Source organism: Lynx rufus, unplaced genomic scaffold, assembly GCF_022079265.1.
Source record: "Lynx rufus isolate CCGP_SWC_20201006 ecotype Redwood Valley unplaced genomic scaffold, mLynRuf1.p SCAF_5, whole genome shotgun sequence".
Taxonomy (NCBI): domain Eukaryota; kingdom Metazoa; phylum Chordata; class Mammalia; order Carnivora; family Felidae; genus Lynx; species Lynx rufus.
In genome coordinates this window covers 147,919,720-147,934,821 of record NW_025814867.1, presented here as the reverse complement: position 1 = coordinate 147,934,821, position 15,102 = coordinate 147,919,720, and the positions used below count along the sequence as shown (strand labels likewise).

Below are 15,102 nucleotides of genomic sequence, written 5' to 3'. Positions count from 1 at the left end.
CAGGTTATGATCTCATGGTTCGTGAATGCAGACCCCGCGTCAGGCTCTGTGCTGACGGCTCAGAGCCTGGAGCCTGCTTCAGATTCTGTGTCTCCCTCTCTGTCTGCCCTTCCCCCCTGTTCATGCTCTGTCTCTCTCTCAAAAATAAACATTTAAAAAAATGTTTTAAAAAAACATTATTAAAAAAAAAACTTCTGAATGCTGAATTCGTAACAAACAAGTCCACTGTTTCTTCTTAATCACCTCAAAAAAGTGAGCCTTCCTAGCACCTGGTACCTAATCCTGACACATAATCCACTAAATACATGTTTGTAACACTTTATGTGGCTACGTGCAGTGCACACACAGAACTTAGCAGATGAACGAAATGCCTGGTACAAACATCACTGGGGGTGGTGACCCTAGGGGAGGACCGGCTGAAGTCAACAGGACATCAGACCACCCTCAAGCTCCACGCTGCCGACATCTGACACACCACTCGATTTAAATCTTTATCCAGGTAACTCCAAAATATATTAGCCCCTCATCTCCTCTCTTACCAAAAATCACTGTGAAGGGTATTAATGAGTGTTACAAAATAAAAGATAATGGTCAAATAAAGGTGACAAATGAAGGGATCTAACTGAAGGGCCTCTCACCATCAGTACACTGATGTATGCTACACAGCTCTAGAAGGGATCAGACTACATCTAAATGCTCTCTCTCTCTCTCTCTCTCTCTCTCTCACACACACACCCACCATTTTTTGGTGGAGCATATCTAGTATTTCAGAGACCACACTTTGGGAAACATCACCTTAAACAAACACATACCAGACATTGATTAATCCCAGAAAAACAAGCTTAAAACATGAACCTCCCCAACTGGGAGGTTCTGTGTCTACATAGAGCACACACATACATTACACTTTAAGAATGCTGCTCCTCCTTCGCTGAGGAGTCTGAAAGTACAAGAACCAAAAATAAAACTGCTAAATGTAAATGAACCAAGAGATGCCACAGAGTCCTTGGTGGGGCACGTGCACCTTGCCAGGAATCCGGAACGTAGGGCTAGACATCGTCAGCAGTTCTGGCTTAGTTCCAGGGAAGTTCTTCCAGGGTCTGAACTTATTCCGTCCACAAAAGAGGAACAGCAGCACCCAACCCCAGCACCGCACACAGAAGGCGGATCTCAAAGTGTGGTCCTCGGACAGAGGCATCAGCGCCACCCAAGTACTTGCGAGAAGCGCAAAATCTACAATGCTGGTCACACCAACCCTTAACAAAGCCAAATCCGCTACTTGGGAAAGGGGCAGAAGAAAACAATCCTAGTGTCCATCCCTGAGAGCACCTGAATGAGGGTACAGGCTTCTGTCCCTGCTCAGTGCCTTCCATCAGAGAACCTGACTAGTCATTCTTAGCTCAATTTTATATGTTCCTCTCTAAGCAAAAGGCAAAATGATTCACGGCCTTGCTGTTAAAATGAAGCCCCTTTGTGGTTAAAAAAAAATGTTACATACACAATCTCCATCCCTCACTGTTATGATTGTGGGAGAGGAAAATCGCCACTGTGCATTTCATGTTGCCTAGCAACACCTCAGGCGCTCTTCAGAGGTGTTCTCGAGAAGCCGAACACTAGCACAAAACAAGGTGAAGCGATCCAAAGATGAAATCCGCAGGACGTGCTACGCCCTGGCAGCAGGTTTAAAGGCGGCAGGAAAGCCTCAGCGTGCAGCGTGACTGCACGCAGGCCTCTCCTGTGCACGGCGCTTGCGCGGGCCCACCAGCTCTACATGGATAACACTCCGTGCTGTCCACAGAGACATCCAGAGATGGCATCACTCGATCCCCACGACAACGTGGATGGGAGAACGACCACCTGAGTTCAAGTATCCAAGGAAGCAAGAACCAGAGAAACTAAAGACTCGCTCAAGGCCACATGGCTGGCAAGTATCAGAGGGAGAATCAAGTCTTCAACTCCCGCACTTTTCCACGACAACGAAAACCGATTCCCATCTTCTCTATCACTACTTTTGGGAAACTCAACAATATGAGAAAATTCCTCATCCGCACCAGAAATCACAAGTGTAAAAATAACACCATCAGGGCTCAGAGAGGCTTCGAACCAACTCACCAAGCAAACTGGTATCAAAGAATTTCTACAAGGATAGTTATTACTACAGAGTCAGACCTTTGACATGTTTGAGGAAGCTGCTATGAGAAAAAATTTCATAACAGAAAACTGTGATTATTGTCTGGAGTACATAAACAACCATTTCTCTATTGTGGGTTAGGCACTGGTCAGAAGGAGTACCCTTCTGCTTCTTACCCGCAAGCCACATGTTTACAAAGGATGCACTGAGTGTGTGCCCAGCACATTGCTCACTGAGGTGTTTTAAAGGCAAAACTTAAGAAATGTCAACAGAAAACTGTGCTTAGGTTGACAAGAAAAGTTTCCCACCATCAAAAGCTTATATACCTGTTGCTCCCAGCATGACTTGCTTTTGTACTCTGATTATGGTTTATTACGGGCCAGCTTTACTCCAGCCCCATTTGACACACAACATGGCTGGAGTGTGGACCCGCACACCACCTGGCACAAAGGCGATCTACGGAGAAATTATAATAATTTCTAAGATGAACTAACCAGTATTCTTTACAGCCTATCAAAGACATTTTTCAAGATGCATGTAGACACTTACCCTCCTCTACTGTGCCGCTGACTGTGGGCAGAAATCTTATAAGGCAGTGCTCGGTCACCCAGATTTTCCAAGCTCCTCACTACCGCCCCTCTGTCCATCAGGGCTTCTATTGTACGTTTCAAAGCAGCAGCGGTCTCTGGCTGTTTTTTTGTTTTCATTTTTAAAGAAAAGAAAAAAAACATATCAGAATCAATAGAAGAACTAGAATGATAAAGTCTGGTCAGTTCCAATCATAACAGCTCTACTGGCAGGGAAAAAAGCAACAGAAACTGTCTTGCTAACTTAAAATTTAAAGAGAGAGACATTTAGCGTAAAGATAGGAGATAGCTCACAGATAACGAAGGAAAAGCTGAAGAACCAGGCCTCGGAGAGTTCGGGAACCAGAGCAGCTCCAGGGATCTGGGAGGCAGGAACTAATAAATGGCTTCTTCAGAGCACCTTGGCCAGGATGAATCCACGCCAATCATGGTCAGTCCTCGTATCCCATGACTCAAAATCTAAATTCCAGGGGAAGAGCGTCCCATCCTCTTGGCAGGACACTCTGATTGGCCGTCCCACCAGAACCATAGCCAGGGGGAAAAGGGTCGTCCCCAAAGAAAAACAGGCAGATTATAACCAAAAGGAGGGAAAAGGATGATTAAGAGCCAATCTCTGCTCTCGTGGAGCTTACAATCTAATAAAGGGATTAACACAAAAAAACCAGGTAAGAAGACACGAGGGCAGAACACAGGACGTGACACAGGGGCTGGAGAGCTCCTGAAAGAAGGCACATTCAGTTGTGAGAACGACTGCATTAAAGAAAAGCTCATTTGCGAGGAGCCCTGAAAAATGACAACGGGAGATGCAAAGAACAAATGAAACCGGTGCTGAGTGAAGGAGCAAAGGCAAAGAAGTCTGAGCGCACTGAGGAAATAACTAGGAGTTCCACCGGATGAAGACCAGGACCTGGGAGGGCTGGGAGGTGACAGGCTGGACACAAGCATACAAATACTAAACACCTGTTAGAAAAACAAAATTCAAACAATGTAAAATCTCACCACCCAGAGATAAAAAAACTTTAAACATTCTGGTGAATTTCTTTCCAGATCTCGCTCTTTACATATGTATACACAAAAGAATTCTGGAAGCAAAGATACTTTACAGGGTAAACCTGAGATGTAGCTAATGTAATGTGGAGAATGAGGCAGAGATGTGGCAAAAGAGGGGTGCCAAAATACGGTGGCTGGGAAAACGGTACTGTTGCTAACACCTAACGGAAAATCTGGAGGAGCTGGTTGGGGACAAGGAAAGATGGATTCGGTTTAAGACATGCTGAGTTTGAGATGCCTACAGCTCCTCAAAGTTGACCTCTCAAAATGTTAACTTAAGCTCAAAACAACAGGGAGGGTTAGAATTACCCATTTAATAATCATCTGCACAGGAGGGCTGTCTGAAGCCCTAGGAATAGCGGAGACGAGGAGAGAGGGTGGGGGAGGGGGCAAAGAGATCAACCAACAGAACCTTGGGGAACACAACCATCTGGGGGCTGACCAGGGAACTTGAAGTCAGAAAAGCAAACGGAAAAGGTAGTCAGACAGTATGAGGAAAATCAGGCCCACCTGGTCAGAGAAACTAAAAGGAAAGAGGCAGACTCCAGAACAAGAGGGTAGAGGACGAAAATGAAGGCAAGGCCAGCATGTGCTGGCTGCACGGTCACACTGCGGGATGGGGCTAGAAGCTGGATGGCAAGTTTCCGCGGTACAGGTGTGACAGCAAGGAAGAGAGAGAAACAGAGCCAGGGCCTGAGGGGCATCAAGTCTGAGCAGAGTGTCTTAGGGGGCAGAACACATGAGCAAGTTAGTAAAGGGGAACGAAGCAAGTGAAGAGGATGGAACGTACGCTGTTTTCAACGACAACGGTGGCAGTGGCAGTGGCCAGTATGATTGTGTAATTGCTGCAAGCCCAGCACTGGCCTGGTACGTACTACATACTGTTACGCAGTTAATGTTCACCGAATAAAAAAGACAAAAGGTTTACAGATTTGGAATCTGGGCCTCTGAGGGATGCCCGGACTCTGAGATGCCATGGCCGCGAGTAAGTGGATGAGCCTGATGCAAGGGAAGGAACGCCGGCGAAGTAAAATCGGGGGGCGGGCAGAGGGTGGCCGAGGACACCTCAGCAAGGAAAAGGGACACTTCTCCTCAAAGACATTAACTGAAGGGATGAAGGTAAAGGGATCGCGAAGTGCAGGAATGAACTTCAGAAAAGGCTACCTTCCAGTGGCTCATTCCAGATCAAATGAAAAGAATAATGCAGAATCATTTTAAGTGAGCACTTTAGGAACCAAAGAAAATCCACCATTCCTATCAATTTTCCTTTCGGACGAATTCTGTTAAAATGCTGTGAATGCGCTAAGTATTAGTTTAAGGTTAACCAACAAAATTTTTACTTTCATTTCACATTGTAGCCCACTGGGTTTTTTTTTTAATTCCTGCTGAAAATTATATTTATGTATTTAACTTTATGATAAAACAGAAATTTCCTGCAAACAATAAAAATAGGAGCCCAAATTCCTTCACAGGAACACTAACTAGGTGAAAAATCTATGGCAATCTCTCCTTATGATTGTACACAAACATATTTTTATACAGTTCTAATCAACACGTAGACTAAATTCTTCTCACATTTCATGAGTTCACAGACATTTCCGTATTTCTGCAGAAGCCTCATTACTAACAGCAGGGTAATAATTCATTTCATTAACAATGCCATTTCTTGACCTGGTATTGCACCAATTAACTTATGATAATTGGCAAACAGTCTTTCCAAATAAAGAAATGGGTAAGGTTAAAAAAAAAAAAATTGATGGATTGCAGTCTTCTGATTAGCTATCCAAATCATAAATTTTAATTTCAGTTTTGCCTGATTAAAAAAGAATATATCTCAATAACTCTTGTCTTGTTTAAATTCCAACTGCAATGTTTACAGTATGAAACATGGAGCACCCTCCTCTGAAATAAAAAATTTTCTTCTATCCAAAAATAGAGTAAAGCTACTTAAAAAGAATGTAACTCAGGAAAATATCAAAACCTATTTTGTTTGACTTAGGTATGTCAAGTCAAATTGTAAACTGCTGGAATAGCCACATTCACTTCATGGTAATTTCATAGGTAATTTCAAAAGTTTTAAAAGAAAGATGAAGAAGCAAAAATAATTCTGGTTTATTAGGGGAGCTCCACTTGTCCCATATCCCTTACCTCATCACTCTATATATAGCAGGGGTCAAGCAAACGAGGGCCTGTGAGCCATCTGCCTCAGTACCTGTTCCTGCAAATAAAGTTTTATTGGAACAGAGCAGCTCATACACTTAAATAGTGTCCATGCTGCTTTTATGCTAAAGGCAGATCTCTAATTACATCTGAGACTGCATGGCCTGCAAAGCTTAAATTATTTACTCCCTGGCCAACCTCTGCTCTATACTGTAATGGATTGACAGATGCCGGCAAGGCCTCAATCCACTAACCCTAAGATGCGCCACAAATGAAACCATGAGCCTGGCCCAGAGGTATGCAGACAGAGAATTCCCCATGGGATGGGTAATCAGGTAGACAGACGTGGCACCAACCTAACTGGACAACATTAGCCTGGCCATTCAAATCACCCCACAGCATTCACAGAAGTGACTCTACAATATTCACCATTCCAACCTCCAAGCTCCTAACTTCCTAATCAACCCAGAGTGCCAACTGCAGCTTTCCTCATCTGGTGAAACCTACAGCTCTATTAAAATAAAATTCTTAGGCTTCAAAAGAAACCCAAAGTTCTCCTTAATCCAATCCAGCACAATTTTCAATCTGTAAGAACATATGGTCTACAGGAAGTAAATGATCTTAGTGTCATAATTCTCATTCACAAGGTCTCTGAACCACTGAATTTCAACTATTCTAAGAAAGGTTGTGTGTGCTTCTCATGGGCTTCTCCCACCCCATCTGAAAGCAACTCCTTAAAACTCTCCTTCAATCCACCATATGGCAATGAAACACAATTTTGGCAAGGCACAGACTGAGGGGCTAAAAACATTCAGTTGAAAAAAAACTATGGAAAAGAAACAATGAATGAATGTGAATGGGAACTAGGAAAACTGGATTCCGGTCCCAGCTCATTCACAAATGAGTTACAACCCTGGGTGAATTGTTAAAATCTGCCCATTTTTAAACTTGTGCCTCAGTTTTCTCCTGTGCAAAATCAATGGTTCCCAACAAATTTTCTGCCTCTACAACCTTTGCACAAGCAACTTTTATATTGTAATTCTCAAAATATCCTAGGGGCATACAAAAAAAGGTCTCCCCGTCTTTTCTTCTGTGCTCATCCAAAAGTGCCCCCTGCCTTACTCTGTCATTCCCGTTTATCTCTATACAGCACTTGTGGCAATCCGTAAATATTCTTTCATCTCTAGAATGTAAGTTGCAAGACAGCAAGGACTGTAGTCCATCATGGACTCAGCTGTATTCCCAAAGTCTAAACCAGTCCACATATCAGGGAGCAGGCACTAGAAATAGTGCTTAAATAAGTAAATTAATGTATCAATTCTACCTCCCTTACTTGCTTTCTCCCTTTTTTTCTTGAGGAACCCCAAGCTTCCTCCAATCTATACTACAATTTGAAGCCACTTTTCAATGTAGCTCACCATCGGTTAGTAATTGCAATATTGAAGCAAAATGACAATAGTGTTTTTCTATTTATTTCATGTAATGCCAAAATGTTAATACTAATATTGTAGTCTTAAAGAATCCAGAACTCATCTAATGGAAGTGAAACTAAATAGTCATGTATTTCAGAGACCAAGTTCAAATATATATACAAATATAAATTAAACTTGGATTCATTGCTCTAATTATTTGCTGAAAAGATAAAGTACTAAAAAAATTTACACTAAACAATACTTTAAAAAATTCACACTGTGGGGGCGCCTGGTGGCTCAGTTGGTTAAGCTTCCGACTTCAGCTCAGGTCATGATCTCACAGCTCATGAGTTTGAGGCCCACATCAGGCTCTGTGCTGACAGCTCGGAGCCTGGAGCCTGCTTCGGATTCTGTGACTCCCTCTCTCTGCCCCTCCCCTGCTCGCACGCTGTCTCTCTCTCAAAAATAAATAAACATTAAAAAAAAGTAAAAAATTAATTAAAAAAAATCACACTAGACAAAATTACCAATTTTGGTCTCATTATTATTAATTACTAAAACTACCGTTATTCAGGCTACAAAAGACGACTCAGGGAAAATCTAACAGCGAACTTCATATACTTGCAGGCCTACTCTGAAAAAACATAGGTATGTCATATTTTGATCACTGAGCTTTAGCACTTGTGGTAATCTATAAAAATCTCTGAAATCAGAGGGTAAAAATTCTACAGAAAGAGAGCCTCAATGTGTAAACAACACATTTCTGAAATTACAGCTGTATGAAAGTGAAATGGGCTGGCATGACCCTCTCATCACTAGAAGTGCACAGGTAGAGGATGACCACTGAATCAATCTTTGCATTAGGTGGGAAGCTGGTCTTGCTAACTTCTAAAGCCCCAGCCAAGATTAAATTCCAATACTATTCTGGCACCACTCATCATCCTGAAGGACACTGTGAAGTGAAAGTGGGTTTTTAAAAAAACTACAACTGGGGGGCACCAGTGGGTGGCTTAGGCAGTTAAGTGTGCAGCTTCGGCTCAGGTCATGATCTCGCCGTTCGTGGGTTTGAGCCCCGCATCAGGCTCTGTGCTGACAGCTTGGAGCCTGGAACCTACTTCAGATCCTGTGTCTCCCTCTCTTTGCCCCTCCCCTGCTCATGCTCTGTCTCTCTGTCTCTCTCAAAAATACAGAAACATTAAAAAAAACTATAACTGCATGGTGGTGAAGAATACAATGCCTACTAGTCAGGTTTGGTGCTGTTGCCTGGATTTATATTAAGGCAACAGCTTTTACCCACTACTGCTTCTACTGCTTTTGTAACGGTTCCCTGAGAGGGTCCCTAGGAAGCCCAGGCTCCTTAGGCTACATTTTGAAAACCCCAGTTCTAGAGATTCTAATGGTCGAAGTTTCTACAATAAAGATGAGAGCAAACAAATGGGAAAAATAAAAGGAAGGACATCTCTACTTGCCCGCAACATAAAATCTCCATTCAGTAAGGTGACTTAAGTTAAGAATTCATGGGAGTACTCTACCACCACCATTGGTCAATACCAACATTTTATCTAATTAAACATATGTTCGTCCTAGTAAGAGTAGCTTGTGAACAAAATTATCTTGTCAATTTGACTCTCTGCCAACCATTAAGTTTTTGAAGCCAGTGGCCCTCAGATGCGCTCAGCTATCGCTACAACAGCCTCACAGTCCACCAGGAAATAAAAACCACACAGAATACACAACATCTAACAGTGTGCAGCACCCACGTACCCCTCACCTTTCTCACATAACAAAGAGGTGTGCAACTCCCAGGAGCAGGTAGGATTTAAGGAAGGCGGAGCCAGGCCAGAAAACTGTCAACACCTGTGAAAATGTAAGAGTGAAAGCCTTTCTCGTTCTCTGCCACATCTTAATTCTGGAATTTATGTCCTTAAAAAAAATTCCCTTGAAACCTGCATTTTCAGAGAGAATGTCCCTGGAAATTCTGCAATGAGATTCTCACAGCAATTTGAGAAAAGGAAATCTGTGAGCACCGTTCAACAGTAGAACAGGATTTAAAGAAGGTTTCTGTCACTAGCAGACCTCAGAAGAACAGAATGGACAACCATCTAGAACAAAATGTGTAAAGTGCCAGCACTGCCTAACAACATCTACAAAGCCCAACTCTGAAAATGATTCCATGGGAACTGTTTCATAAAATATTTTTATGATCAGAGAACCCCTGTTGCCCCACAATTTGAATCAAGAGTTGCAGTCTTTAAAGATTAAAAATTATTAAGCACAGAAGCAATTTTAAAAATTAGCCTAAGATTCAGTAAAGAGAAGTACAGAAAACTAAAAAAATAAAACTTCATAAATACATGCCCAAACGTGATTACATAATATGTACACTGTATAACTTGTGGGTAAGTGACCAGCATAGTAACTTTCAAAGGCTTTTCAAAGGTCAAAGACAGAAAATGCTTCTAGAAGTAGAACTGCACTGCTCTACTACTTTGCCTATGAATCTTATTTAAAAGACCATTTGTAACAAATATGGACGAGCTACTGAAGAAAGACTTAACAGGCTTTCAAAAGCGGGGGAGAGGACAGGAGACAGTAAGAGAACCAGCATCTATAAAGTGTACTAGGAAAATAACAAATAATTAGAATTCAGTGAAACCCTTTTTGTAAGCAACTATCATGCACTCTGCAAAAAGAAAAGTACCTCAAATATTAAAAACAATTTCAGATTAAAAACTGTACATTCACAGTTCATACATATCAAGTGATCATTTAACAAAGTTACGAGCCCTAAGAGCTGCTAAAATGTATAACAAGTGAAAAGAACCCATGAATACGAGATTTAATTTACACGATCATCTTTACGAGAAACAGTTGTAAGAGGAGACCACCTAGAAATCTTTATTGGGGAACAACTTTAAAATAATTTTAATGACACAAATCAATTATAAAAGAGGAAGCATATTCCTGACATCTGGAAAAGGAAAGAAAACTGAACAAGCATACCAAATTCTGTGAGTTCAGAAATACAGGTTGAGATTGCCATTGGGGGAGATTAAGTATAGTCAGATAGTGACCATTTCTTTTTTTTTTTTTTTTTTTTTTCAACGTTTTTTCAACGTTTTTTTTCAACGTTTTTTCAACGACAGAGCATGAACGGGGGAGGGGCAGAGAGAGAGGGAGACACAGAATCAGAAACAGGCTCCAGGCTCTGAGCCATCAGCCCAGAGCCCGACGCGGGGCTCGAACTCCCGGACCGCGAGATCGTGACCTGGCTGAAGTCGGACGCTTAACCGACTGCGCCACCCAGGCGCCCCATATAGTGACCATTTCTTAAGGCTCCACCTAATATTAATCTGGAAGCATTCCTCTCAAAGGCCTCTTCAAGCCAAGTATTTCTAGGTTGCTTACTGTGAAATCCACCTCCAAAAGGGTAGCCACAAGGATGTGAAACACGAAGTCCCAGCCCTTTCAAAGTTTGTGATACAGACATGAAGACAGACACATGTAAGTAAACTAATTAAAACAGAAGTTAAACCTAAACAAGACTGAATCAAAAAGCATCAATGTGACAAGAACTCCAAAGGAGCTGCTACTTCTGACTGCAGGGTTAGAGACAGCGGACTGCAACTGGTCCAGGACAGCCAAACACCTCTCCTAGAGGTGGAGAGAGGGTCCGTTAGGGTGCTCTCAGAGCAGGTCTGGACTAACAGCAGGAAAGAAGGACAGAAAGAGTCAGATGGCATTTATTTTTGGATAGAATCAACATGGGCACTGTGTTTGGCACACGCAGAAGCCATCACTTTTGTCCATTCTAAGCAATTTTTTGCTTAGCACATTAAGAGTTCTGTTCAAACACTCACTTATACTGCTGGTAAAAATGTATACTTTCTGGAGGGCAAATGGCAATCTAGATTAGTCTCAAATGTGTATACCTTCAATACTACAGCCACTTCTAAGAATTTACTCTGAGAAAACTGCCATACCCATGCACAAGGACTTAGCTCGGAAAAACTTCACCATAAAGTTATTAGGATAGTGCATAAATAGAAATGTAGTTGTCCATCACAGACCACTGGTTCAATAAATTATTTTCACTGAATAGTAACACAGCCATTTAAAAAAGGGACGTTGATCCTTACGTAAGACACAAAAATATTTTAACAAAACTAAAAATCAGCCGGTAGGGTCAATCCATTTTCTTTCTAAAAGAAAAAAGTACTTATGTACACATACATTGGAAAAAAGTCTGGATGAATATACAACAAAATGTTACTACTTTTCCCTAGGTAGTAAGATGACAGGAATATTCTGTTGTGTTTTCTTTTCATGTTGCTTTATTACCTGACTTTTTACAGTGAGCAATAAAAAGTTGTTTTAGAAACAAACTGCTTTTGGGGAAAATTCAGTTTTGTTTTGATTTAAAGAGGATTTCTTCCCCTAAGTCTATGCCAGAGACTTGCTTGCTATCTTACTATGGATGCCATACTTTGCAAATTTTGTACTGAAGTCCTAAACCTAAGCCTCAAACATTTAGAACTCATTCACAGACTCCACATCCATATACATTTTTATTTTTTTTTTTAATTTTTTTTTTCAACGTTTTATTTTATTTTTGGGACAGAGAGAGACAGAGCATGAACGGGGGAGGGGCAGAGAGAGAGGGAGACACAGAATCAGAAACAGGCTCCAGGCTCTGAGCCATCAGCCCAGAGCCCGACGCGGGGCTCGAACTCACGGACCACGAGATCGTGACCTGGCTGAAGTCGGACGCTTAACCGACTGCGCCACCCAGGCGCCCCTCCATATACATTTTTAATACTGACCAGAGAGGTATTGATAGATAAGCTTTCAGTGGTTACTGAGAGAGCCTTGCAAGCTGTACTTCTAATATCATGAGCTATGTTTACATTGGCTGCTCGGATTCTTGACAATCAGAGAAAAACCAGAAATCTAGAAGTCAGGAGCCTAGAGATCACTGGTCCTAAAATCAGAGCCAACTAAGGACATGTGACAGGACAAGACCAAGTCTGGCCCTCAGAACACAGTGGTCAATGATATCAAGGTAATGAGTGGTGGGTTAAGCATCCTACTCTTAGTTTTGACTCATGTCATGATCTCATGGTTCATGGGATTAAGACCCAAGTAAGGCTCTGCGCTAACAGTGTGGAGCCTACTTAGGATTCTCTCTCTCTCTCTCTCTCTCTCTCTCTCTCTCTCTCTGTCCTTCCCACCATGTGCATACATGCTCTCGCTCTCTCTCAAAATAAACATTAAAAAAAAGAAGAAGAAGAAGAAATCAAGGTGATGAGAAAAGAGGAACTTGACCATATTCTATGGCCATGCACCAGGACTGAGATTCTTGAGACCTGGGAAATCAAACATAAAAATTTATTCTTTGGGGCATGTGATAAAAATAAAAAGAACCCAGGGAAGAATGGAAGAAAAAAAAATCAGAGGAGCAAGAGTCCAATAACTGCTGAGTCCAGCACAGATTAATGTGTGCCAATAACAAACTGAAAATAATAAAGCAGTCACACTTCATAGCATGGCTGAGTTTGCAAATGTAAAGGTAGTTAGTAGGATGATCAGTAACTTCAGCTGCAAGGTTGGCAAGACTGCCTCTAAATCATAAACTGGACTTACTAAGGGACCCTGCAGCTAGCCCACAGTGAGTCACCAATACCAATACCAGCTTTGGTGTCAAAAGATTATAAATGAATGAATTTCAAGACCTCACAGAACAAGAAGAAAGTCATGATTACATGAGATCCAACTCTGTATGAATTTATGACTTGTCAGTTACTTACGGGCCCAGGTTAACAGTAAATCTGTGTAGTTCGACTATAATGCAGTTTTGTTCCTTAATTAATCCACTTGTTTCCCAGGTCTCAAGTCAAAGAATATCAATCAGATAGACGCCATTTCAGGCCAAATTTGGAGGTTCAATTGCATACAACCAGCAGTTCCTTTCATGATTTGGGTACATCAAAAGAAAAGGGCAGAATCACCAAGGCATCCTCTAGAGCACAGTGGAATCATCTGAGGAACTTTTTTTTCTTTTTTTTTTTTTTTTTTTTGTGAGAGAGAGAACGAGCGACAGAGGGAGAGGGGCAGAGAAGAGAATTATCTCAAGCAGGCTCCACACCCAGCACGGAGCCCGATGCGGGGCTCAATCCCATGACCCTGGGATCACGACCTGAGCCAAAATCAAGAGTCAGATGCTCAATCAACTGAGCCATCCAGGCACCCCTAACCTAGGAACTTTAAAAAATGAGATGCTTATGTCTCACCTCAGATATTTTGATTCAATTGGCCTAGGAATTTAAGAATCCTGGGCACTAGCATTTTTGAAACTCTCCAGGTACAGACAAAGCTGAGAACCACATTCTAGTATGAAGTTGGCTGGCTTCTCATCAGCCAAAAAACGAGTGGTTCCGGCCGAACTGTAGTTTATCAAGGATTTTCAGCAATGATCTCCTACAACTCTAATTTAATAAACATAAAAGCTCCACTTCTTTTTTCACAATAACAGAGCTCTCCCTGACATGAAATAGAGAAATAACAACCCCAATAGGTGACTACTTGTGGTTAATAGTACTTGAACAGCTGGAAACAATGCCAAAATTAGGATGTCCATCTTTGCTATTCTGAGGACATTCTGAAATCCACACCCTTTTACTGGGAGATTTCCACTTCTATCTTCCCCATCCCCACTCCAGATGCCTGTACAGATGAATAAAAGATGGGAAAGAGGAAGACTGGCAGGAATCCTGGTTACTATGGCAGCAAGTAAATGAAATGCCAAAGCTCATGAAACGGATAGTGAGAGCAGGAATCAGGTATACATCACTGAGCTACCTGTCTTGTGGACTGCTCTCCTTCACACACAATTCAGTTCCCTGCCTTCATCTTACAGTTCGGCCTCTGCAGGGAGTAGGAGGACAGCACTGGAATGACAGGGAGACCAAGGGAGGTAAGAACCCGCAAAAGATTTAGTGACTAGAGACAACAGGGTTATTAAAGAAAGAATCATATTTTATATCCTGTGAATCTTCTAAACATCAGTGTATGAGTTTAGCAAAAAATGTGTTCGTCGACTGGTTAAGAGAAGTATTTTTTTTAAATATGCACTGATGGAGAAACTCGGGCCTTGGCAAGAGTCAGATCTGCATTACCCTACAGACCAACTGTGTCCACCAACCAGGCCACTGCAGGGGTGCTTAACTTAGGAGGTGAGAAGAAGGCATTTGAGGGATTGCACTACTCTGAAGAGCAGGAGGAGCAGGGTATAAAGGCACAGTGGAATTAAAGGAATAAAAACATCCTTCCAGATTCAGTTACTTCCTAGAAGTGTGCTTCTCCTCTGCGATCCTACACGGACCGCTCCCATTCCACACACATCTTGCAAGTACAATTACGTCCAGTACCATCCCCTTCCTTAACTAAGCTTCTTCAAGGTTGCATCTATTCATCTTTACTACATGCTGGAGATGCAACGCAACTGGCACACAGAATGTGTTTGCTAAGTATTTGATGAATGCATAAGTCAAAGAATAAATGGAAAAATGAAGGGATGGAAGTTGCTAACTGCACTTTAATTCACTGAAGAGAAAGAAAATGCTAAGCCAAGTCAGAAAATTCAAGGAGAAATAAGATATTCAACTGCAAAGAGGAAAACAGCACCATTTGTTTTCAAAAGACAGATATGCATAATAAAGCTAAAGCACATCCTGTTAGTCAAAAACAGATGCACAGTCAAGGA

General features: G+C 41.9%; 1 protein-coding gene across 1 annotated transcript in view; it reads right to left on the bottom strand.

Moving 5' to 3' along the window:
• Positions 1-15,102, bottom strand: part of MRPS6 (mitochondrial ribosomal protein S6) — a 66,965-nt gene that overhangs the window by 12,713 nt on the left and 39,150 nt on the right. Inside the window, exon 2 of the mRNA XM_047100240.1 lies at positions 2,681-2,820. Coding sequence (XP_046956196.1) covers positions 2,681-2,820 — 140 coding nt within the window. The remainder of the gene's footprint in view (positions 1-2,680; positions 2,821-15,102) is intronic.